This window comes from Microplitis mediator, chromosome 1, assembly GCF_029852145.1.
Source record: "Microplitis mediator isolate UGA2020A chromosome 1, iyMicMedi2.1, whole genome shotgun sequence".
NCBI lineage: Eukaryota > Metazoa > Arthropoda > Insecta > Hymenoptera > Braconidae > Microplitis > Microplitis mediator.
This window is the reverse complement of record NC_079969.1, coordinates 5,497,421-5,523,110: the sequence shown is the minus strand read 5'-3', so window position 1 is coordinate 5,523,110 and position 25,690 is coordinate 5,497,421. Positions and strand designations below refer to the sequence as shown.

The following is a 25,690-nucleotide window of genomic DNA, read 5'->3' as shown; positions in this document are numbered from 1 at the left end:
TACATAACCTGATGTTTGTTTATTAATCTCAATTGAATTAATTGATAAATTTCAAGCCAAATTGTGATCCTATTATTGCATTTTCTACTTTACATAAATTATCTTATGTTTTTAATTTAAGCTATCCTCCAAGCCTTGATAATTTTTATAATTTAATCGACCATTATATTTGTAAAATTTCGAAGAAAGTTCGAAGTGCAGTTTCTTTCTTCCACATTGTTTTGAATAATTTTAATACAGTTAATGTAATGAAAGTTGGATATAGTAAATTTGCGTAAATATGTTTTTAATTCATTTATTTTACGTAAATAATCATGCCCTATATGTATAAGTTGGGTTATGACGAAAGTTATATCAGCTCACTGTTGAATCAGTGAAACTCACTGGTGAATCAGTGGAAATTCTCACTGATAAATCAGTGACTATTACGTCCGCCATTAAAATTCACTGGTTTACCAGTGAAGTTCACTGAGTAACCGGTGGAATTAAATGGCCGCCAAGACCACTGGTCGAATCAGTGAGTTTTACTAGTAAACCAGTGAGGTTTCACTGGCGAACCAGCGGAAGTCCACTGATTCAAATTAAGAGCGTAATCAATTTTGAAATTTTTTCTTTCAAAAATTATCTAAACCAAATAATTTTTTTTTTTTAAATCGAATGCTCATTTGCAATTTATGATGAGATTTCATAACGGGTCATGTTTAGTAAAGACTCAATTGTCAAATTACACATTCGACTGATCAGAAAAGATTCTATTTCTATCAAAATTTTAGGCGGTCAATTTCATATATTAGACGGTGTATTTTTGGGCATAAATTATATAAAATATATACATCGTAGTTTTTATGATCACACATTTTTTGACTCAACGTATTATAAGTTATCAGTCACCTTCGATTAATTATAAAGTATATCATTAGATATAATATCACTACCACTCGTCTAAGTATATCATTACGAGTGAGTAAATATGAACAAAGAGCCGATAATCACCTTGTGATAAGTACTGCATTTTCTTAATTTTTATTTTAAATTATTTTTAATTTTTTCCTTCCGTATCTCTATCTATAAAATTCTTAATGTCTTATTACCGGTCGTAGAAGGGGAAATCTTATCAACTTTATCAGTAATCAGTGTATTGTACGATCCTTCAGTTACTTTACTTTCTCAGTTACATTTCAACAATAGACTTCTTTATACTTATAAAATTTCCTTATTGAATTAAACTTCTCGTCACTTATTTTTTTTAACTCAATAAAAAAACAATTCTTACATTTTGTCATCGAATCAGTTCTGAAGTCTATAACTCTAGCAAAACGATACTTTTCGATAATCAAAAATATTTTTGGTTAATTATGGGGAAATTATATCTATTGTTCGGGCCTCGTTCTTATAATAATTTGAACTATTTTTCAATGTAAAATTATTTTTAAACAACTAGTGTCTGTCGGATTGGCTTAAACTACTAACAAAATTCATATACAAAATTTTTCTACCGTCGAAAAAAAAATATTGCATTGGATTATTTTAAACTGGATATATTTATATTGTGTTGAAAATTGGACTTAATCTGAACAGCAAACGGTAAAAATTAATTAATTCATGTGTGTTTAAAAATAAAAAAGTATTAATATAAATTAGGTTACTGACTAATATTAACGTTAAATATTATCCATATATGTCTATGATTTTTTTTTTATTCAATCCGCAAATTTTCTCAACCATACTTCCGAAATTTTCTATAAATCTATATATGTATATATACATAAATGTAGAGGAACTTTAAGCACAGACACAATTTTTGAGATAAATAAAAAATTCATTCTGTTTAAAAATATTTAGTTACAGTTCGTAGAAAACAGGGGGCAAGTTGATCAGTCCAAACAATGCGACGACTTAAAATTTTTTCCTTTTAGTGTTTATTGTGTGAAATATTTCATAAAAAACTAAAAGATTACTGAGATAAAATGAGTCGAGAATGTAATGAATTTTTTTATTTTTCACGGCAAATTTCATATTTTCCGCACTTTCCGAGCTAATAAACTTGCCCCGTTATGTTGTACAAACGATAACTAAATGTTTTACAGTAAAAATCCTGTCTCATATTACCCTGAAGTCCCATTTTGCCCCAGGTCTTATATACCTATATATATACCCGCATGAAAAAACTTTATATGTGAAAAATATACTTTAAAATATATGAATATTATAATGTGATATATTGCACAATATATAAAATAATATTTATATTTTTGCCGTATTAATATATGATAATATATTGAAACAAAATATATTGCTACAATATATTAATTATATATTTATCAGCATAACTTTTTTATGTATGTTTAGCATATATATCTTGGAATATTTCATTATATATTGATATATTGCATTGAAAGTAGTATATTTATTAATATACAGTATGGTGTATATTTGTTATATAAGTTTTCCAGTATATTGCAATATATATGGTACTCCATATATTTTGCAATATATAACGTCCCATATATTGCAAAATATATAGTACTATACATATTTTTCGTACTGTGGTATGTTACATAATAAAAACCATGCATTTTAGTTTGTAATTTTCATTTCTATGCTATCGGGCAGCTTCTCAAAAAATATCGGTATATAAAGACTATAATTTTCAATATATCGAGAAAAATATAATTTTTAATATATTGAAAAAATATATCTTCAATATACCGCAAACCATAAATTTAAACATATAAGTTCTTCTATGTATGATCAATTATATACAGACAATATATCACTAATTATATGAGTCAAAATATATATAAATTTTATTATATTATACTTTATAAATTACATATATACCATCCATATAAGACAAAAATATATTGAGCATTATATGAGATAATATATATAGAGAAATATAAAACATTATATAAAAAGAAATATAGTATTAAAAATATATAATCCAATATATGTAAAAAACATATATTCATAAATATATATATTTTTGCCGCCATATATTTATCACATATTCACCATATATATTTTTATATATTTTCAACAATATATAGCTTTTCCATGCGGGTAATAAGATTTCATTAAAGAGTGACATAATTTTTTATTATTAAAAATAATATTTCTTCGCCGTTTAAAATATTTGTTCTACAAAATTTAAATTTAATATTTTACTTAAATAAATTGTTTAAATAATAAATAATTGTTAAAATTTATAATCTACTGTATTGGGTCAGGGACTAATTTTATCAACATTTAAATTATAAAGCTGGTAAAACTCTCAAAGATTATCATTTTAATTCTTTATTCAAAATCCGTAAATTAACAATTCATAACTCCGCGTGATTTCTTAAATAATTTTATTTAAGTTTATTTTAGAAAGTGTGTCACTCGATAAATATTAGTGTAAAAAGTTTACTCTAATGAATTCATTTCTCGAGATTTTTGAACTTGATAGAGCTGCGCAATTTTTATTTGTCAAAATTTTTTTTTTGAAAGGGACAAATTTTTTCGATTTTATTGTTATCGATAATCGAATTTTTTATTTACCTCAATCCGTAATTGACTTTTTTTTTTACGAAAGTTTTTTCAATTCAAACAAAAAAATGATACTTTATATTAAATGCTTACATACATACATATATATACATATATACCAATGATTATAACTTCAATGACGTAATTAAATTTAATCTTATTGTCATCCTACGGTAATATCTGATAACATTTTTTGCAGATTAAAAATAAATTTAATTGAATAAATCAATTTTTTAATTTCTTATATTTCTGAAATTATAAACTTTATTAAAAATATATATTAATTATTTAAAAAAAATAATAACAATTATAATGAATAACCCATAAATTAATAAGTCAATTATTCATGTATTCAATTGATAATATTTAAAAGTTTATTCATTAAATATTTACTTAATGATGATAAAATAAAAAAAATTAATAATAAAATAAATGTCACATGTTTCAGAAACATATATATTTTTTAAATTCAAAATCTAAGTCATTATATAGAAAATTTTTTAAATTATTTTTATATGATTAACAAATAATTATTTAAATAATTTTTTGTATTTATTTTAAACAGGTATTTATATAAAAGACATAATCAAATATTTGATAATTTAAAAAAACTTTTAATTTATAAAATAAATAATTATCAATGCCACTAAATTTTTCGTTGCGTCACGCATATCTTGAGTCTGAAACAGACAGTGTTTTACCAATGGCTCCGAATATCTATATTATAACTCCAATACAACATGTAAGTTAACGAAAATCTTTATTTTATTTATAACGATAAATAAATAATTCATTGTCAGCTTTTTAAAAAAATTATCAAAACTAACACGACGCTAAATTTTTTTCTAAATTAATAACTAAGTCAAAAAATGATCTAAAAATCTATAACTCAAACGCTCATTGTTTACTAAAAACATCACAATGAATGTACTATGCTACTAAGAGAACGAGCGTTCGTGAACGAGTGGATCTGCTGACGAGCCGAAGGCTATTGCTGCCAACGCTCATGTGTCTGACCCCGTTTTCGGGTGTAGAAAAGCTACAGATGTTTTGTTTTTCAATCGACTCGCGATTACTGTACACGCAATATTGTAAATCGTTTCAGATTTTTGAATTACAGTAAATAATGCTGTAAAGCAGGCAAATGTGGTCATGCGCACACACATATGGAAATACATACGCGAAGCATTCAGACATTTTTGTATTGAAAAAGAAGAATTAGGGTAGAAGGGGATTGGGAAGGATAAGGAAGAGACCTTCTCAATGCACCTAGGGCTATAGTATAGATACTTTAGGGGTCAATTAATGAGAATATGGCTTCATTAAGTTTTTGATGATCCTTCCATAACCTTATAGAAAGTTAAAGCTTAACGATTGAAACGGCGATTGGAATCGATAAAAACCAGAAACGGAATTTCTGATGCGAATAAAAAATACTTATAATAAGAAGTCACTGCTATTTTTATTTTCATAGATTTTCATCATACTTCCACCGAAAGTTCAAATTCCTGCTCTGTTTGGCGGGAAGAAAGTCGTATATTTTTTTTTATGAAAAAGAAAAAAAAAGCATGCACTATTCTTTCGCCAAACAGAACAAAAATTTAAACTTTCAGGTGTCGGTTCTATGCATTGATGTTCTTCTGAGAGACTTGTCATACCTTCGAGGCTTCCAAACATCCAAAAGACATCTTAATTTTGGTCAAGATCGTTGTCTAATAAATTCTATACACGGAAAAAAAATAAATGTGGCTGCGACAGGAATAGGCCTGTGGGTGCAACAGGACTGATCTTGTGAATACTACAGGGTTTTCCTGTCGCAGCTACAGGGCCAATCCTGTTGCTGCAACAGAACTAAGTCCTGTAACTGCCACAGTTCTTTTTTTCCGTGTCGAAAATCGATCCAAAATCTAGGCTCAGGGCTCGTCGCCAAGAAAAAAAATTTTTTCCCTTTTCTGTGTGCTAGCGTTCTTCTAGAAGACTTTTCTAATACCCCCGAGACCTTCAAACATCCATCGCAAGCCTTAATTTCGGTCGGGATCGTCGTCTAAGAAATTCTATAGAAAATCGATTGAAAATTTCGATCAGAAATACTATTGTATTCGGGCCGTAAAGTTTCGAGTAGAAATGTAATACTGCCATTCTATTATCCCGTGAATGTTTGAGTTGTGCGACTTTGTAATTTTCAATATTTTCTTACGCTTTTAACATCTTTATTTCAACATCTACGTACACGGAAAGAAAATTATGGGAAGTTTTCCTATGCATTATGAGAATGGTTCCCATAATGGTATAGGAATAGTACCTATACTACTATTGGAATGGTTCCCATATATTATGGGAACCATCCCCATAATAGTATGAGAATAGTTCCCATATCATTATGGGAACTATTCCCATATCATTATGAGAACTATTCCCATATTGGTATAGGAACTATTCCTATAATATTATGGGAACTATTCCCATTATGTTATGGGAACCATCCCTATAATATCATAAAATTTTTTTTTTGCACAATAGTGTAGAAATTTCCCAAAATTTGAATTTTCTTGAATGTTTTGTGCTGACAAAAAATTCTTGTCAATAATTTTAATGTTTTTTTGCCAAATACGATTTTTTTTTTCAATGTTTGAATTTTTGTTTTTATGTTTAATAATATTTCTGTGTATTGTAGAAGTGATTACCACACTTCTTTAAATTAATTTTTTCATGATAATATGGGAACCATTCCCATACTATTATAGGAACCATTCCCATAAATTATAGGAATGATTCCCATAATATTATAGAAAGTATTCCTATAAATTATAGGAACCCTTCCTATATTTATAGGAACCATTCCTATAGTGTTATGGGTATCATTCCCATAATTATAGGAACTATTCCTATAATTATGGGAAACATTCCTATAATTATAGGAACCGCTCCCATAATTTATGGTCGTAATTCCTATGATGGTATAGGAAAAAATTTCACAAAATTATGGGAACCGCTGCCATAATTTTCTTTCCGTGTATATAAATAAGCGAACATTCAAAATGGTGATGCGATTCATGTGAATTTTTTTTTATTAAATTATTTCTTCTTTTCTCAAGTATTTAATCTATCTAATTCTAGTCTACCTCTGCTTCATGAGCATGCAAACTACTAACAGTTAAAAAAATTTCTATCTTAACCTTTAACTCCTACAATAATCAATTGGGATGGAAAAAAATTTCAAAGACGTAATTGATTAATTAATTGTAAAAAAAAAAATTTCTTCTTTTCTTACAGATTCATTTCAATTAAATCGATTACGTCTTAATAAACAAAAAAATCTACAATGGATGATAGTATCAACTCTTATGCATATCGAGTACGTCTTCTCTGCTTATTAACATTTCAATTAAAATCGTAACTACTATTTCTCTCAATACTTATTACTTAAAACTTTTAAAATAGTAATTAGTTAAGATTAATTTTCGATGATAACGAAATTTATTATTAATATCAACATCAAAATTCAAAATTATTTTTTTTTAAACTTTTAAAAATAGAAGTTAATTAATAATAGTATATTACACTACAAGGGAAGAAAGTTGAAATTCCTGCCCTGTGTGATATGATGCCCGAGGCGAAGCCGAGGGCATCATGACACACAGGGCAGGGCTTTTAACTATCTTCCCGTGTGGTGTATACGATTTTTCTTTATACCTGGTCGAAAGTACGTTTATTAATTACATTTTTGAATACTATAAACAACACAACCACGTTCTGCCTTCAGCTGACAGGTCGGCCATGTTTTTTTTATTTGCTCCCTATTGACGCGCCTCTTTCGGACATACATAAAACTTTAATTTTTTTCCGTCTCCCTTTTTTTTTTTGTTGCGTTTTTGATGCCTGCCCCGCGACATTTGAAAGCACGAGCGAAGCGAGTGCGTCTGGTCGGCGGGGGCAGGCATCAAAAACAAAACAAAAAAAAAGACATAATTATACTTATAAAAAATAAAAATAAAAAATAATTATTTTTTTTCGAAAGAAATAAATTTATGCCTATGAACAAGATTTTTTTCCTGCCAATAAATAATATATAAATGAATACATAATCTTTCAATAATTAACCTCGCCTCTGCATCAAAATCTTTTATCACCTCATCCTCGTCCATAGAGTCATCAGATGATACTTTTTCAGTCATTTTATTATTGCAAGTACACTGTTTACTTAAAATATCACAAACAACGAGACACGAAAACACTGACGTACATATAAATAAAGCAACGATCTATGATGTTATCGTCAAAAATTTTATTGATAAAGTGGTAGACGTTCAGTAGATGGCAGCAGCCGGCTGTTTCCGTAGGCACGAAAAAATTTTTTGCTCCCGGCGATGTAAGTGGGGCGCGTGTAACTCCACTAGGAGAGGGAAATGAGACTTTAGGCCTTAAAATTAGGGAGGGAAGTGCGTACTTTCGACTAAGGGATAAAGAAAAAGTAATTTTTATTAAGGAGCAAGAATGTGCAGGCCGGTCATTGGCAACACTTTTGATATCATGGGTCGCAGTTGCAATGTTGGGAGCTATTCTTCTGCGATGGGAACACATGTGGATAGCATTAACAGTATTGACATTATTATTTCTGATGATGTGCGCGTATGCAATTAAATTGAAACGACAGACTCCTAGTGAAATTGTTGGAGAAGATAGATGTTATGTACATAGCAATAATAGTAATAATGATATTAGCAACAATAGAAATATTCAAACAGTTTCTGGATCAGTAGACAACTTTACCGAGGTGAGAATAGACACATCGAAAGAATATATTTTTGTTTGTATCAGCATTAAAACCTCAAGATTTGGTGTCTTCGCAGCCAATCTATACAAGCTAGTAGCAAATCACAATTTACGCTTACGTTAATAGTTTATGATAGCGTTGGTCTCAAATAAACTCATTTCTGACCGGCTGCTGACACTAAAACTTGAAGTTACAATGCAGATAGTCATGAATATAGTTTGGACACAACACAAAACACAATTTTAGACTGCGGGTGATGTTAACCCTAACCTACGGCTAGGGTAGCCAACTTTACTCTGGTCTGAAATCGTCTTGTTTCATTCTTTGTCATTCAACATACAATAGCATAAACTTATACAGCAGTTTAAAATTTCTGATAAGTCCCTTTGATTGCAATATTAAAGAATTTGAGCCACCATCTTGAAAGTACAGTGGAGTCTCTCTAACTTTGACTGAGACGAATACAAAATTCGAGGAATTAAAATTGTAGAAGTACCCCTTCTTTTCACTAGAAGGCGTGGCTTAAAAAAAGTGTGAGTCAGTCGAAACGACCCACGAGTTTTTAAATTTTAAAGGTTAGGTTTTTCCAAAATTAATATATCAATTTTATTGTTGTTAAACTTCTTAAATAGAAAATCAATTTTTCCAGTGAAACTCATTTTTCATCAACCAATAATTTTTTTTTTTTTTTAAATGATATTCGCAACATTAACTTATTTAACTTAAATGTTTATTTGCGTACACGAATTTAGGGTTAGAATACTCAGTTTACGCGCAACGTCTATACGCAGAACCGCGCTTTACCTTTGCGCATGTACAGTTGAGTGACAGAGTGGGAGAACAATTCCCCTACTGTCGGAGGAGAAGTGAAGGGAAGTCAAAATTACAGAACGAAAAAGTTATAGAGACTCTACTGTAGTCAGAATAGCCTTCTAAGACTTCGAAATGTTTACATCTATTGGAAATTCAGTTGTTTGAATTCGGACTGAAACCAAAACCTTTTTTTTTTTTTTTTTTTTTAATTTGCAATTTTCTTGACCAAAAGTTAAATAAATCTTATTGAAGTTAAGAAGTATTCATTATTCTTATGAAGAATTGCACATTTACCAGCAGAAGCAGCTTACACAATATTTTGTGTAAGAAAAACTTCTTTATAGAAAAGTTACGTTACAAACACTGTTCATTGCAAATATATCCAATCATCAAACTCAATGTATTCTACAAAAGATATTTCCAAACATAAGAACCTTGACATCAAAGCGCTTATTTCCTGAGAGAGTACTTTGCAAAACATAAAGAAACGATCATTAAAATGAATCATTTATCGTCATGAAAACATTCATCATAATCATTTGTTTGACATTTTTTAGATAATACAACCACCAGCTTATCAGCAGTACTGGATTAACGATTTACCGCCATCATATTCCGCAGCCATTGGCACAGAACTACCAATCGAAATAACTAGACGTTCCCTTCCAATATTAGATGATAATTACGCAACAATAACATCAAATCCACCGGCCTACTGTACAGTCATTCAATTAGACTCTACTGGGACTCACACGATTGATAGTAATGAGCAACAATTGGTTGATAGTGTGCTGCCACCTTTGGCGCGAAATTTGAATAGCGATTCGAAATTTTAAATGCAATCGTAAGCTTCAATTCAAAAAATGAAAATTAAAAATTATCTTCAGTATTTCATTAATTGTAAATAACAATCAGTCTTATAAAAATTTATATATATCTATAAATATGTATTCATCAAAAGTAAATATAATATGAACACGAAACAAATCGATCTCACAAAATAAATTTTCAAAGTCTCTGAATTAAAAGGTAATTTTTGCCGAACATTAATTGTAAGTCTTGGAAAAAAATCATTTCTTTATCGAAGTGTATATAGAGCTGCTTATAACGAGACAACCAGACAAAATTAAATGTATGGAAAAGTATGAGATTTTTTTATCTGAATTCAAACTTAAATCAGGCAAAGTTACTAATATCGGGTTTACTTGTACCATTACTCTACTTTTTTATTATTTACATTCTACTCCGCCTTCTCTGGAAAGTTTAACAATAAACAAGTTTTTCGTTCATGTTTTTATCCAAAAACCTCTGCGGCGAACCATCGATCAATTAAATATCATATACACTGAGAGAAAAAAAAATTTTTTTCAAGTATTTTTTTTACTTATTTCTGTGAATACTTAAAACAAGAAATTTTTCCTAAATTGAAGTATAATATTTCTTATTTTTAGCAACTATTGCTTCGATCTAATAATATATTACTAGATACATGAGTTACTTGTAACAAGCAATTATTTCTTGAATCAAGTTGACATATTTCTATATTCAAGAAAGCAATTACGTAAGCCAAGAAAAATCTTTCTTTGACCAAGCAATTTTTTTCCAAGTTCGAGAATATATTTTCTCAAGTCAAGAAACTTTATTCTTGGCTAAAGACATTTTTCGTATTGAGTCAAATAAAAAAGTTCTTGAACTAAAACAAAAAAAATTTTAAACTTAGTAAAAAATTTCTCATCTTAAGTGATTTTTTTTTTCAGTTTGAGAATATTTTGTTCTCAAGTCAAGAATCTTTATTCTTGGCTAAAGACATTTTTTGTATTAAGTCAACAAAAAAAGTTCTCGAACTAAAACAAAAAAAAAGTTTTAAACTAAGTAATAAAATTTCTCAGCCCAAGTGATTTTTTTTCCAGTTCGAGAATATTTTTTTCTCAACTTAAGGAATTTTTTATCATGGTGTGACGAGTCACGATATTTTCATATATAAAAAAAAAAAATTATTAAAAGAAAAAAAAATAAACGCAAAAAAATATAATGCGTGTAAAAAAAAAATAAATAAATTTAAATGAATAAAGAGATAGAGAAAAATTAAGGCGAGTGAAAATAACAAAGTGTGCAAACGCAGAGTGCGAACGAAAAAATTAGTACCAGGAGTCACCGCTAGGCGCAGAAGAGCGCTGCAACATTTTCCTAGTTGGACAGTTAGAATAGAAGTAATAAGTTCCGTTCAAAGGAGTGAAAAAGTCACTCTGTCAACTACTCCCAACAGGATAATATCCTAGTAGAAGAGTACAAGTACTCTTGAGGTAAATACTTGTGAGTAGATTTTTGGAATGCTTTTCAGTCATAACTATAACAGCGCCGGGGAATCCGAAGAAGCATCCATACGGATTAAATTTAAATACTAAATATAAATAATTAATTATTGAATTAATCATTTCATATACTAAATAAGAAGATTTAATTATTAAATTTAAGTATTTTAATTACTAAATATAAATTTTTAATTGCTGAACTTAAGTCGTTCAAATACTGAATGAAAATTTTCAATTATTATACTTTAGTATTTTAAGTAGTAAATAAAAACTTATAATTATTAAATTAAAGTATTTTAAATGCTAAATTAAAATATTTCAATATTGATCACGAGTGTTTTAAATACTAATCTTTAATTTTTAAATATTGAACTCGAGTATTTTAACTACTAGATGTGACTTTTTATTATTTAATTGGAGTATCTTAATTACTAAATTAAATTTTTTTCATCATTTATTTCAAGTATTTTAAATATTAAATTTTAGTTTTCTATTATTTAACATTAGTATTTTTTTATTAAACCTAAGTTTTTAGTATTAATAGATTTCACAAGTATTTTTACTAGAATTAAGAAATTATTTACTCGGTACTATTTAAGTATCTAAAATACTTGAATCAAGTATTTTTACTTGAAAATATGCACTTTTTTCTCTCAGTGTACGAGCATTACACAAAACATCACTAATTCGTATGAAGAAACTTGCTAAGAATTTCAGTGAATTCTTGTACTATATAAGGGAAGGGGAGGGGGCAAAGGGGGCAGGGTAGGCAAAACGGGGTACCCCCAAAATTTTGTAAAAAAAAAAATTTTATATTTTAAATGGTTTTTAAGCCATTCCAAAATAACTTTTGTAAATATACGTGAGCGTTATTTTGAATTTTCTTTGTTAAATTTTTTCAAAAATCAATTGTCAGTTGAAAAATATTAATGACTTTTGTTTTATGATAAAAACTATTAAAAAATTCTTTTTCTTTCTTTGCATCTAATAATCATGTAAAATATAATTTTTCTTCATGTAAATTACTTACAAAAAAATTTAACTTAATCAAATTTACTTAAAATCCAAAAAATTTTTTTTTTACCTTTGTTAGGGGGTAAGGTAAAAGCCCCTATACTCGCTCAGTTCTATTAGTCGCTCACTTTAACTGTTTAAGGCGTTTTTTTATAATTTTTATAAAAAAAAAATTACAACCAAAAATATTATTATTAATAAATAATTATTTGTGAATCTAAATATATTAAAATATGAAGTATCAAATTTTTTATAATAGATTATAAATTTAAATTAAATGACTGTTTTCAAAATCGCGCAAAGCCGGGCTTTTTTTACTTTAACGTTCATTCGTTAGATTAAATTTAGGTTACGTCAAATTTTTTAAGAATTGTTATAACTATATCTTATTAAATACATTTTTAAAATTCATGAAATTTTATATTATGAAAGAATAAAGTAGTATAATTTATAAATTATTTGTCCAAATCAATAAACTTATCATAGTTTAATTGATATTGTCTTTGAGCAGCTATAGGGCCATGTGTTGATCGAGTAATGGTACATGACAACTTTTAGTGAGTGACTATGGGTACACTCAAGGACCTCATTTAAAAAATTAATAATAATTAATTATCAAGATTATTCTTCAAACTTAAATTTTATTCTAATACTCGAAACTTCAAAAAATAACTATAAAAAAAATATGGTTTTTCATTTCATTTATTAATCTATATTGAGTGATTTAACCTCACTCCAATGAAAAGTAAGCGGATATAGGGGCTTTTACCATACCCCATTTTGCCCGCAAAAATGAAATCTTTTTTTTTTTAACGGTAACTGAAAATTTTTTCTATTTACTTTGAATATCATTGAAAAGAAAAAGATTTAGAGTATTTGAGTCCTCGAAAACTTGGTACTTCCTCAAGTACTTCGTTTTGCCTTTCCCTCCCCTATATATATATAAATATTGTGTAAGTTTATTGCAGATTAGACGAGTTACATGAGCAAGTAAGAAAGGTTTTTTCCGAATAAGGATAGCAGCGGATTTAAAGTATACGGGATATTCTATGAGGTAGGAAATGGGTGAAAGGGAATCGAGGGAAACTGTCGAGTGTAGAGAAATAAGGATAGCTTCTTCTGTACACAACTGCCGCATACGGAAGTTTGCCAAGTTTCCGCAGAGGAATTTCACGATGAACATTCCTGATGTACTTTGCACACCCAACTACCCTTAACACTTTAAGAGCATCCACTTTACGGATTCGTTTGATTATTGGTATTTTACAAGAGCCACTCTAATTCATTATACACCAATGGTTTATTGCTTTTTTATTTATTCATTTCACGATGTTTAGGGAAAGATAAATTTTATTTTAAGATACTTTAAAAATTTATTGAGGAATTGCTTTTTCAATACTAAGTTACCTGTTTAATCTTTAAGTAATTTTGGTTTCTTACTCATTGTCAAAAGTAAAGATGTTGAGATTAGAATTTGTTGTCGTTAAGTATGGAAACTTGCAAGAGTTTTTTTTAATTACTTAAACATAAAAAAGTTATGAGAATCTGTTTAGAAATTTATTACTTTGGAAATTTGATTTGATTTATCAACATGAAAGCAATATAAACAGCTTTGGCCATAAGTTTTTGAATTACTAGCATTTTTGGAGACTATTCAACTAATTAAAACACATTATGAAAAAATTTTATGAAAGTTGGACCATTAGGACAAATACAATAGTCAGATTTATAAAAAATGTAGGGGGGAGGGGAATGGAGGCAAAAAGGCACTATATTTTTTTCCAAAAAATTTTTGTTTTTTTGGTAAATGTTTTTATCTATAGTCTCGAGAAAAAGTATAGGGGAAATCGGTCATCCTAAATAGTGCAACCATTTCAAAATTTTGGCCAAAAAATATTTAACTCATAGCTAATAGTTACAGAATATGTCTTTCAAAAATTTACGAAAATGTAAATGAAAAAATTTGTAATAAAATAGTTTCGACAACACACTGAAAAAAATTATCGCTAGCTGCTAGCGATTTTTCCTTTAGCAGGTAGCGATTAAAAATCGCTTGCTGGGAGCGATTTTTTCGCTAACACTTACTTATTTAATTATAAAAACAGTATTTGTTTTATTTTCGAGTTATACCGATGCTTAACTTTTTTTTATACAAGGAATAAATAAGTAAGTACTAGCGAAAAAATCGCTCCCAGCAAAAAAAAAAATCGCTAGCAGCTAGCGAAATAATCACTTGCAGCGAACGATTAAAAATCGCTAGCAGTTAGCGATTATTTTTTTTTCAGTGTAAACATACAAATAAGTTTTTTTTGGTCATAATTTCGAAATGGTCGTACTGTTAGGGGTGACCAACTCAATCATTTTTTTCTAGAGACTGTTATTAAAAATTCACAAAAAAAAATGTTTTTATTAAGAAGTGATGTCTCATTCACCCCACTCTTCTATTTACAAAAACGAGGTAAAAACATGTTATTTGTATCCAGCAAAAAATGATTAAGGTCTTACGAGATTTGCATAGGTGAATGTAGATCTGTCTAGACTTATATTTTATATTTACTTATTAAATTTTTTTCTGTCAATTCTCGAATTGATGACCGTTTCTATTGTTCTTGAGTGCTGACCATAATACGGCTTAATACTAGACTACATCGTGCCCAGTACTTAAGTCCAATAAAAACCATCGGAATTTTATTTACCTCGAGTGAAATGAGAGAAGATATCGTTAACCTTTAAATATTATTAAAATATGTATAATATATAACCGGCGCTTCAAAATGGCTCTTGGTACCTGATGTCTGGTTATTTACTAAATGTGTGAACTTTTTTTTTAACTTTTACTTCAAAAATATCAAAGTTTTATTACCGCACATTAAACTTCAGTAATGAATCTAAAGTTACCGAAAAAATTTGCTCATATAGAATAACCACCATGTTTACTCCAAAATATTTAATTAAATTGTTTGAATTACAACTGTGTGTATCAAAATATGTTATGTATAATGTTATCAACTTAAAGTTTCAAACAGTATGACAAATTTACGTGTAAAACCCACATGGCTGACGGAGTGAAACTAAATGCATAAGTTTTAAAATTAAATATAAATTAAAACTATTACATTTCGTACTCATTATAATAGTAACTACAGATTTTGTAAAGAAAGTGATACGGGAAAAATGGGCCACCAGCAAAAAAAAAATTAGAGAATTTATTTGTGGAATATAACATTTTTTTTTCTCCCAAATAAGTATTTAGAATAAACGGACGTAGATAAGCAATAACGGGTCAGCTCACAAATTCCGAGTTTTGTACCAAATGATTCCTCGTAACAAAAAAATTATTATCGAGTAGTTTAGCGTTAAAAAAATTTGTTTGAAACATAAAATCGGAAAATTGTTGACAAATAAATTATTTGCAATAAAACTTTTCGGAAAATCGAGTTAAGTAACTGGAGTTTAAATACTAGACTGCAGAGGGCCATTCATTAACTTGAATTAGAATTCAAGTAACTTGGAACGTTATTGCAAAAATAATAAATGAACTTTTCTTATTACAAGTTTTAAATTTTTTGCAATTAACTTTTTTCGTCACAATATTTCTGCTCTAATGATTTTAGGAATACAGTGTCACGTGACTTGAGATTAATTGGATTTAATGGACAAGTACGATTAGTAATTTTGCAAAACCGAGTCGTCTCCGCATGGAAAAGCTGTATATTGTTCAAAATATTTAAAAATATAAATGGTGAGTATGTGATAAATATATGGCGGCAAAAATATATATATTTATGAATATATGTTTTTTACTTATATTGGATTATATATTTTTAATAACTTATTTCTTTTCATATAATATTTTATATTTCTCTATATATAATATCTCATATAATGCTCAATATACTTTTGTCATATATGGATCGTATATATGTAATTTATAAACTGTAATATAATAAAATTTATATATATTTTGACTCATATAATTAGTGATATATTGTCTGTATATAATTGATCATACATGGAAGAACTTATATGTTTAAATCTATGGCTTGCGGTATATTGAAGTTATATTTTTCCAATATATTAAAAATTATATTTTTCTTGATATATTGAAAATTATAGTCTTTGTATACCGATATTTTTTGAGATGCTGCCCGATAGCATAGAAATGAAAATTACAAACTAAAATGCATGGTTTTTATTATGTAACATACCACGGTACGAAAAATATGTATAGTACTATATATTTTGCAATATATTGAACGTTATATATTGCAAAATATATGGAGAACCATATATTTTGCAATATACTGGAAAACTTATATAAAAAATATACACCATACTGTATATTAATGAATATACTACTTTCAATACAATATATCAATATATAAAAAAATATACTGAGATATATATGCTAAACATACATAAAAAAGTTATATTGATAAATATATAATTAATATATTGTGGCAATATATTTTTTTTCAATATATTATCATATATTAATACGACAAAAATATAAATATTATTTTATATATTGTGCAATATATCGCAATATAATATTCATATATTTCAAAGTATATTTTTTCACATATAAAGTTTTTTCATGCAGGTCAGATATGAAACGTTTAGGAAAATGAAATTGACTATTTTAGATTTCAAACTACAAAATTCTAGTTCGCTTTCAATTTTTTATAATTTATTAGGAGTGTGCGAATACTCGAAACTTCGAATTATTCGAGACGAATCGAATCGAACAATTCGATTCGAGATTCGCCTCGAAGATTCGAAATGTTCGAATAATTCGAAAGGTTCGAATAGTTCGAGAGGTTCGAATAGTTTGAATAGTTCGAAAGGTTCGAGAGTTTTGAATAGTTCAAAAGGTTCGAATAGATTGAAAGGTTCGAATAGTTCGAAAGATTTGAATAGTTTCGAAACTTTACCGAATCTTCGGTAAAATCTTTCGAACTATTCGAATTATTCGAACCTCTCAAACTATTCGAACTAATCGAACATTTCGAACTATTCGATATTCGACTCGAATATATCGAATCGAATCTAACTATTCGACTCGATTCGATTTGAACAAGATTCGCACACCCCTATAATTTATTGCTTAAATTTTTGAAAAAATTTGCTGATATCCCTCTTGCCCCTTTGTACAGTTTAAAAACAAAGTTACGAGCCAATTTTTCCTCTCTACATTTTCCTACTTGAATTATTTTCAATTGAAATAATTCAATGCATTGACAACTGTTAAATTTAACTGGAGATTCTATTAGATTACGTACCTGCTTAAGCTTATTACGTACAAAGAATAAAAAAGTTTTTACCATAAAAACTTATCTGCCAATATTGTATATAGAAATAAATAAAACTTTTGTGTATCATCTAATTAGCTTACACACACTAGCAGAAAAGTTGCAATTGAATAAAAAAATAAAAAATAAAACCCCAGCCTTTATGCCACGTTCACGTTTGAAACGCTTAATAAGTTTATTTCAATTTTGCCGCTGAGACCGCTCTTCAAAGTGACAAACAACCGGGAAAACTATTTTTTTTTCATTTTCTTTTCAATATTATATTTATTTCAATTTTAATATACCACAACTTATTTTTTTTTTATTTATTTTGTATTTTGTAAAAGCAAGAAAATAAATATCCTATTTTATAAATTAAAAAGTTTTTAAATTTTTGTACAACCAACATCAAACTTGATTATACTTTTATTTTCATCTTGATCGTTTGTGCATGAAAAATACAAAGTTTTTATAAAAAAAAAAAAGTTACTTTTTATGCACTTACTCAACTCTTTGACGTTACTTTACAACTAAAAACACAATTTCATTTTTATTTGGAAAAATTATATAAAAGCGAGATTTAATTTTCATATGATATATATACACAAATATATATATATATATATATATATATATTATTAAAAATAATTTACTCATATTTATATATGCTTATCACTGTTATTCTTGTCTACGTAATTATAATTTAAATAAAAAATTTTTTATAAAGCTTTGGCACGAACTGTTGACGATCAACACTTTTTTATAAGAGTGAATTTTATTAACACTTGAAAATTTTTATGTCCAACCATATTTATTCATTATTTATTTATTCGTTTATTTATTAACTAATTACCCGTAAATCAAAAATAGTTATTTATGATACGAGTCTGATAAATAACAAGTTATGGTATGACTTGGTTTCAGAATGAGCCGACAGGTTGCGCTAACGAGTAAGGGTCTAAGCGCCCGAGCGAGTCATTTATCAAACTAATAACAAGCAATCCTTGGTTCAAAAGTTTAATTTTTTGAAAAAAATTACTGCTAAAATTATCATTAATTAATAATCAATATCACACGTACATTGTACTGTTAACTAAATTAGCAGAGGTTAGTGGCATCTGATGACGTGCGCGGTACACAGCGCGCAATTCCCCCCACCCTAATGCCTTATATATGTACAACGATAACTAACCTCAATATTACTATAGATTTCAGGTCGACTAATAGGTTAAATATTCTACACGGTAAGAAATACATGGCGTTCACCACCATGCTGGTATGGTCTCAAGACAGATACTAAAATAGTAAGTGAAATATTCCAAGACAGTATTGTAACGAGTCCCAGAAGTATGGCGTTATTTACTATACTGTATAGTACTAGAGCTATTGTATTGCTTACACGTATGCATAGCGGGCACGGCGAAACAGCATGGCCCTGAGACCCATACTACAATGCCGAGGGCACAATGTTACTAGTTTTTCCCGCCATAATTTCTGGCGTGTCAATCAATGTATACTATCGTATTACCACCAAAACTATATAGATGTCGTTAGACTAGGTTTATCGGCCAGAAGCAATATGGATACGGCAACGCAGTATGGGCTCGACGGCCATACTGACATTGCGGCGTCCGCGACAACTATTGCCAATGTTACTATTCCCGCAATGGTTGAATCATCTATGCATGCAATTTTATAACCTATAAAAATCTTTGATACCATACAGTATGGCGTTCCCGCCCATACTGGCATAGTGATATCCGCAAAATATTTCTTACCGTGTAGCTTTTAGGTGAAAAAAGACCAAAAAATTCGTGTTGTTCGTTTATTCGTTCATAAAGCTATGTTTCATTAGTTTTATTCTAACGCCATCAGGCATCTACATAAAATAAATTATTAAAACCGTAATATTCATAAGTTAGTGAAATAAGAGTATAGATCGTAAAACAATGTTTTCTATTATAGCCCACTATGCAAATTATTAGTGCACGGAGAGAAATGTCTAGTAGATATGCCTATGCAGCACAGTAATAATTACATTACTCTATAGTTTGTGTCACGCCGCTCTTCTGTAACTGCTTATACAAACTATGGAGTAATGTAATTATTTCTATGCTGCATAGGCATATTTGCTTGACATTTCTCTCCGCGTGGTTTAGTTTCAGCATTAAAAATTGGTTGCTTCTCTACCGCCATTCAACGCTCCTAAATTGAACTTTTGAAACAGGGATCGAAAATAGCTATATATTAATAAATGCCTTTATGATAAGAGTTTGAAAAGCGGCGAATTTTGATGTACGTTATAACCACAATGAACCGACAGGCATCGCTGTCACAAGAAAACGTATGAGGAACTTAGCTTCCGAAAGCAGTGATCTACATGGATCTAAATAGATCTATTTATGTCAATGTAGATCATAAGTGTTGATTTTGTAAGATCTAAATTATTTTTTTTCCGAGTGATATTTTCATATACTCATGTTTTATGTTTACACTAGTTTAATCCAGTCAAAGACATTTTACTGATTCAGATAAGATAAGTTTATTATTGTACTAATCTTTCAGATGTCCGATACGTTGACTTGTATCAATTTTGAATATTCAAATCATTAAAATATTTAATCTGTGTAATTTAAGATAATTATTCTTTGATAAGATATTTTTAATACATCATACATGTTTGCACTTGAGCTTTGAGTTGTAAATTTCCATAGTCCCCGAACTATTTCTATACTCTTTTATTAAAAATCAAGATGATATTGTTTCAGAAATAGCATATGATTAAATCTTGACAATTTTTGCTGATAAAGTTTGTACCCAGAAGTGCAGCTTATTCTCCTGGTACACGTGAAATTGAGATGGAATAGTATGCAAACAAATGTATAGTTTAATGAAATATCGATTAACGTCGAGGTTATTTGAATACGCATCACTTAACAGTAAGTAGTTTTGAATGAAAATGTTGCTAACAAAAGCTGAAGCCACTTTCAATCCTAGCACTTATTAGATATACTGTTTGTCATACCATATATTCATGTAACTAAAGAATTTTGAATTTTGATCTCAAATAACGTAGCTTAAAAATCTCAATACCGATTATATAAACTCAGGGTTAATCTCATCAAATTTTTGATCCACATTTATTTCGAAAATTTCTTCGAGTTCATAGTGAAGACAGGCGATTAATAATTATAATTGTAAGAAATGTCATAATAGAATCTGTTGACTATTGGTTAATTTTCTGTAAGCTTAAGTCTTATTCAGAAACTAACATGTTTTGTCACAATCACATTACATAAGGTTTATATATATATATAGAAATTTATCATCCTCAAGCCGTCGATTGCATATAAGCCCGCGTTGAAATTAATCACATTACAATTACCGGATGAGGAGTTTAACTGAAATCCACAGTAACTGAAATTCTAACGCAGAGAAACCACATAATCTACAGTACGCTGTTTTCAGAGACTTTAACGTAATTTAAAACCATCTATTGAATAATTACTTAGTAAAATCTTAACTGAATAATTTTCATACGTTAAAGTACGAAATTTATTTTGATTAATTATATTCAATACATACGCACAGATCACCTAAGTCAACATCAATGTACTAAAGTTCACATTTAGGGGTAATGTTCTATTTATCTTTTAAGTAAGAAAACAAAATTACTTATTTTGAGCTATGGAATTAATAATAAAAACTTTGATAAGTAAAAAAATTCTATCTTATATATGATTAATTCCAAAAATAAAATTAAATTTGCATCATTGTGATCCAATTCGCATCGACATTCAAATCTTATTACATCAACTATCTCTAGAGACATGTCCAGTCATTCGATTCACCACGGGAAATCAAAAAATCTACCTCGGCTAGCCAATATAATGAAATTTCTTATAATAAAATGACAGAGTAAATTCTTGTCGGCCTTAAAAAGGAATTAAATTTCTTTTTTGTTTCAGCGAAAAAGTTATGAGCTTATAAATAGTAAAAAAAAATATCAAACATAGATATTAAAAATTTATACCTATAATATGAAATAAACTTTGTTTCAACCCTCATAATCTTAAAACTTATATTTAGTATATTATAATTTATTTTTAATTAACAAAAATATTAAATTAACTAAACGTCAAATTAAAAAAGTCAAAATAAAAAATGCTGAATTTTGAATTTGAATTTGTAGTGAAACTATAGATTTTAGAAAAAAATGTTTCAAACAAAAATGATAGGAAATGAAATTTTGGATAAAAAAGATCGAATGGTTCATTAACGTATCTCTGATCGTTTCAAAGTTATAGACAAAATATATAAATTTTTTGAACCAATATTTCCATACTTAAAATTACTATTACGTCAGAATAATAAGATGTACACGGTAAGAAATATTTTGCGGATATCACTATGTCAGTATGGGCGTGAACGCCATACTGTATGGTATCGAAGATTTTTATAGGTTATAAAATTGTATGCATAGATGGTTCAACCATTGCGAGAATAGTAACATTGGCAATAGTTATCGCGGACGCCGCAATGTCAGTATGGCCGTCAGGCCCATACTGCGTTGCCGTATCCACATTGCTTCTGGCCGATAAACCTAGTCTAACGACATCTATATAGTTTTGGTGGTAATACGATAGTATACATTGATTACGCCAGAAATTATGGCGGGAAAAACTAGTAGCATCGTGCCCTTGGCATTGTAGTATGGGTCTTTGGGCCATGCTGTTTCGCCGTGCCTGCTATGCATACGTGTGAGCAATACAATAGCTCCAGTACTATACAGTATAGTAAATAACGCCATACTTCTGGGGCTCGTTACAATACTGTCTTAGAATATTTCACATAATATTTTAGTATCTGTCTTGAGACCATACCAGCATGGTGTTGAATGCCATGCATTTCTTACCGTGTACATAAAAATGTTGATAATATTTTTTGTAGATAATTTAATTAGCTATAAAATTGTTTATATAAATTTTTGTCATATTTGTATTAGTTTAGTTTTAAAATTAATTTACTAAACAATAACTTGGAAAAATTAAATGGACGTACAGCGATACAGTCAAGGATAAATATATATCTATGTATGAGTATAAAAGACGATTTTGTTAACGCAAGAGTGATAATGGGCTTGAAGATTGTTTCCTTTTATTCACTTTGAAATAATCATTTCTATCGTTAAATTCTAGAAGTGACGAATAAGAGTCGTCGACTGGTGGATTTTATATAAAAGCAGTTGGGGATATGATAAAGGGGTGAAAAGAGGATAATGAAGAAGTTGAAGGATGTAAGATGAGAATGAGGATGGGGATGAAAATGAAGATGAAGATGACGAAAAAGAATAAGGAAATGGAAAGTTGAGAGTGAGCTAAATGGGAAATGCACAGTACTAAGCCACGAGACAGTAGACAGTACGTAAAGCAGCTATTCATTTTAATCCAAAAGTTCGAGTTGACTGGATAATAATAATGATAATAATAATAATAATAGTGATGATAATAATAAGACAAGAGCTTAGTGAAACTTTAAACTGACGTGTTTTACGAGTGCATTTGGATTTACTGTTAATGTTACTAAGATAGAAAGAATAATAAAAAATACTTGGAACAAAAATGTTTTAGATCTAGATAATAAATTGTGGATTATACTCAGACCAATGTAAATTTTATTTTTACATTTTCAAGATCTATGTACAATTGTCAGAACTTATGTAGACTGAAAATTTTCTATCTAAAAAATCCATACGGGAATCCGTGGATTCTGATTCTGATCGATTTCTATGGGAATCGATGAAGAAATGTATGGTTTCCTGTATATGAAGTTATGAGAAAAATTGTCTATGTCGATAACTCCAGATCGAAACTCACGGAATACTACAACAGGGTGGCCACGAATAAATGATTTCAAAATTCCCTGATATTTCCCGGTTTTCCAGTAAAGTTTTTCACATTTTTCCCTTATCTAGAAATTTTATTCGTATTATTTAGATATTCAAAGTTTTCATTATATTTTCATTTTTAATAATTAAATTTGATAATTAAATCATGCGAGAAACCAAAAAAAAAGGGCAATAAAATAAATTAATATTGCCTACTTTTGATTATTTGATGTTAAAAATGTATAAGTTAAAATATTTAATAAGAAATTTTATAATTTAAATAAATTAAAAATACACTGGTTACAAAAATTTAGGGATATTAAAAAAATTTCAAATTTTTTATTACTTTTCAACAGTTGGTAACTCGAAGGAAAATGGTCGTACAATAAAAACAAAAATTCAAACTGTAGCTTCAAATGTCTAGTTTTCTGATCTGAGTCTTTAAATTTTTTTATTATGCACGGTTCCGGAGAAATCAAAAATCAATCATAATTATCGAAAAAAATTTATTGAAGCTCGAAGACCGTTTTTAAGACGAGCAAAAATTTGGTAAATTTCTTTTCGATAGTTTCTTAGGATTACTCCGGAACCGCACATAATAAAAAAATATAAAGACCAGATTAGAAAACTAGACACTTGAAGCTACAGTTTAACTTTTTTGTTTTTGTCGTATGACCATTTTCTTTCGAGTTACAATCTGTTGAAAATCACTTTGAAATTTGAAATTTGTTTCAATATCCCTTAATTTTTATAACTAGTGTATAATTAAAAATTTTTTTAATTTTGAACTGTTACAATTTGATTCCCGGATACTTTTCAAAATTTCCTGATATTTCCCAGTTGCATTAATTTCCCTGATAATTCCCGATATCCCCGGTTTTCCCGTTCGTGGCCACCCTGTACAAGAATTTATGAGAATTCGATTGAATACATCATAGAAATCCATGGGAATTAATAGGAATCTGCGTGCATTCCTAAGGGGTAATTGGAGGTCGCTGCAATTTTCGGCTGATATACTAGTACATATGCGAAACATTTACTTTCTAAACATAAATTAGTGAAGATAAGTGAATATTCACTAATTCAGAGTGCGAATCAAACCACTAATTTCAAAAATTGGTTCGATTGGCTCTCAGAATTACACGGAAAGTTTGTAACCCGACTGGTTACGGCTCTGCACCCGACTCAGTACGGTGTTGAATGAAAATGCTCGATTGTGGTGCAGCATCACACTGATTGTTGTGCGGAACCTGACTGAGTGATGTGCGCACACGACTTAGTCAGGTTCCGCACAGTCAAGTGCAAAATTTGATCTGCTTTATTTTTATATTAAAAAAAAAATTAACAACAATAATAAAAATAATAATAATAATTTATTGCAAATGAAGACATCATTGCTCATCCAATTAATTTTTTTCACTCAAGGGTAAAAACTATAATAAAATAAAAATGAAAAATACTAGAGAGGTAAAAAGTACAGAAGGATAATGAGAGAAAAGAACAAAAAAATACAATTAACTTGAGGAAATTGATCCCACGTCCGATGTAATTAAGCAATGCCCTACAATACAAGAAATAAGTACGTAGATTTTATTTCTGCTATATATATATATAGTTTATTTTTTTTTTAATCAATATAATACTGATAATAAATCGTATAAATTTTTTTATTCTATAGGACATCGGGAAAATGGATGTTAGTGTCATCTTTCATTCCCTTTAAGAATTGTTTTTTACTTTTATTATATATTTCTCTTGCGCTATCTTTTATACTATCTCTATTCCTTTTAAGCCACAGTGAAAAGCACGAGCATCCGGTATAGAGTAGTAACACCGCCCACTTGGCGATTCGCCATTTCAGACAACACTGCAAGCTTATATTTACAACGATGACAAAATATGGCAGTTTACCGATATATCTCTTTCAGACATCTGACCAACATAAGTGTAGTCACTTTAGTAAACTTACGAAGTAAAAAAATAAACATATTTATGGAACTCAGTTTAAATTTCAATTCTACTCTGTTCTGTTCTTACACTGTAATAAATCGGAAGTGAATTCGAAGTG

The 25,690-nt window shown here is 28.8% G+C and overlaps 2 protein-coding genes across 6 annotated transcripts in view; one reads left to right on the top strand and one right to left on the bottom strand.

Annotated features, from left to right (window-relative positions):
• LOC130678125 (suppressor of lurcher protein 1) overlaps positions 1 to 25,690 on the bottom strand; it is a 473,368-nt gene that overhangs the window by 414,301 nt on the left and 33,377 nt on the right. The window lies entirely within an intron of this gene.
• On the top strand, positions 1,166 to 10,169 carry LOC130678133 (uncharacterized). 3 transcript variants are annotated; one of them, XM_057485120.1, is made up of 5 exons: positions 1,166 to 1,584; positions 4,097 to 4,273; positions 6,805 to 6,886; positions 8,018 to 8,305; positions 9,676 to 10,164. In XM_057485120.1, the coding sequence occupies exons 3-5, from the start codon at positions 6,854 to 6,856 to the stop codon at positions 9,952 to 9,954; spliced, it is 600 nt and encodes a 199-aa protein (XP_057341103.1). In that variant the 5' UTR covers positions 1,166 to 1,584; positions 4,097 to 4,273; positions 6,805 to 6,853; the 3' UTR covers positions 9,955 to 10,164. The 3 variants fall into 3 exon arrangements, with proteins under 3 accessions (XP_057341103.1, XP_057341102.1, XP_057341104.1); XM_057485119.1 differs by lacking the exon at positions 6,805 to 6,886 and having other exon boundaries at positions 9,676 to 10,169; XM_057485121.1 differs by lacking the exon at positions 6,805 to 6,886 and having other exon boundaries at positions 1,167 to 1,584; positions 8,034 to 8,305; positions 9,676 to 10,161.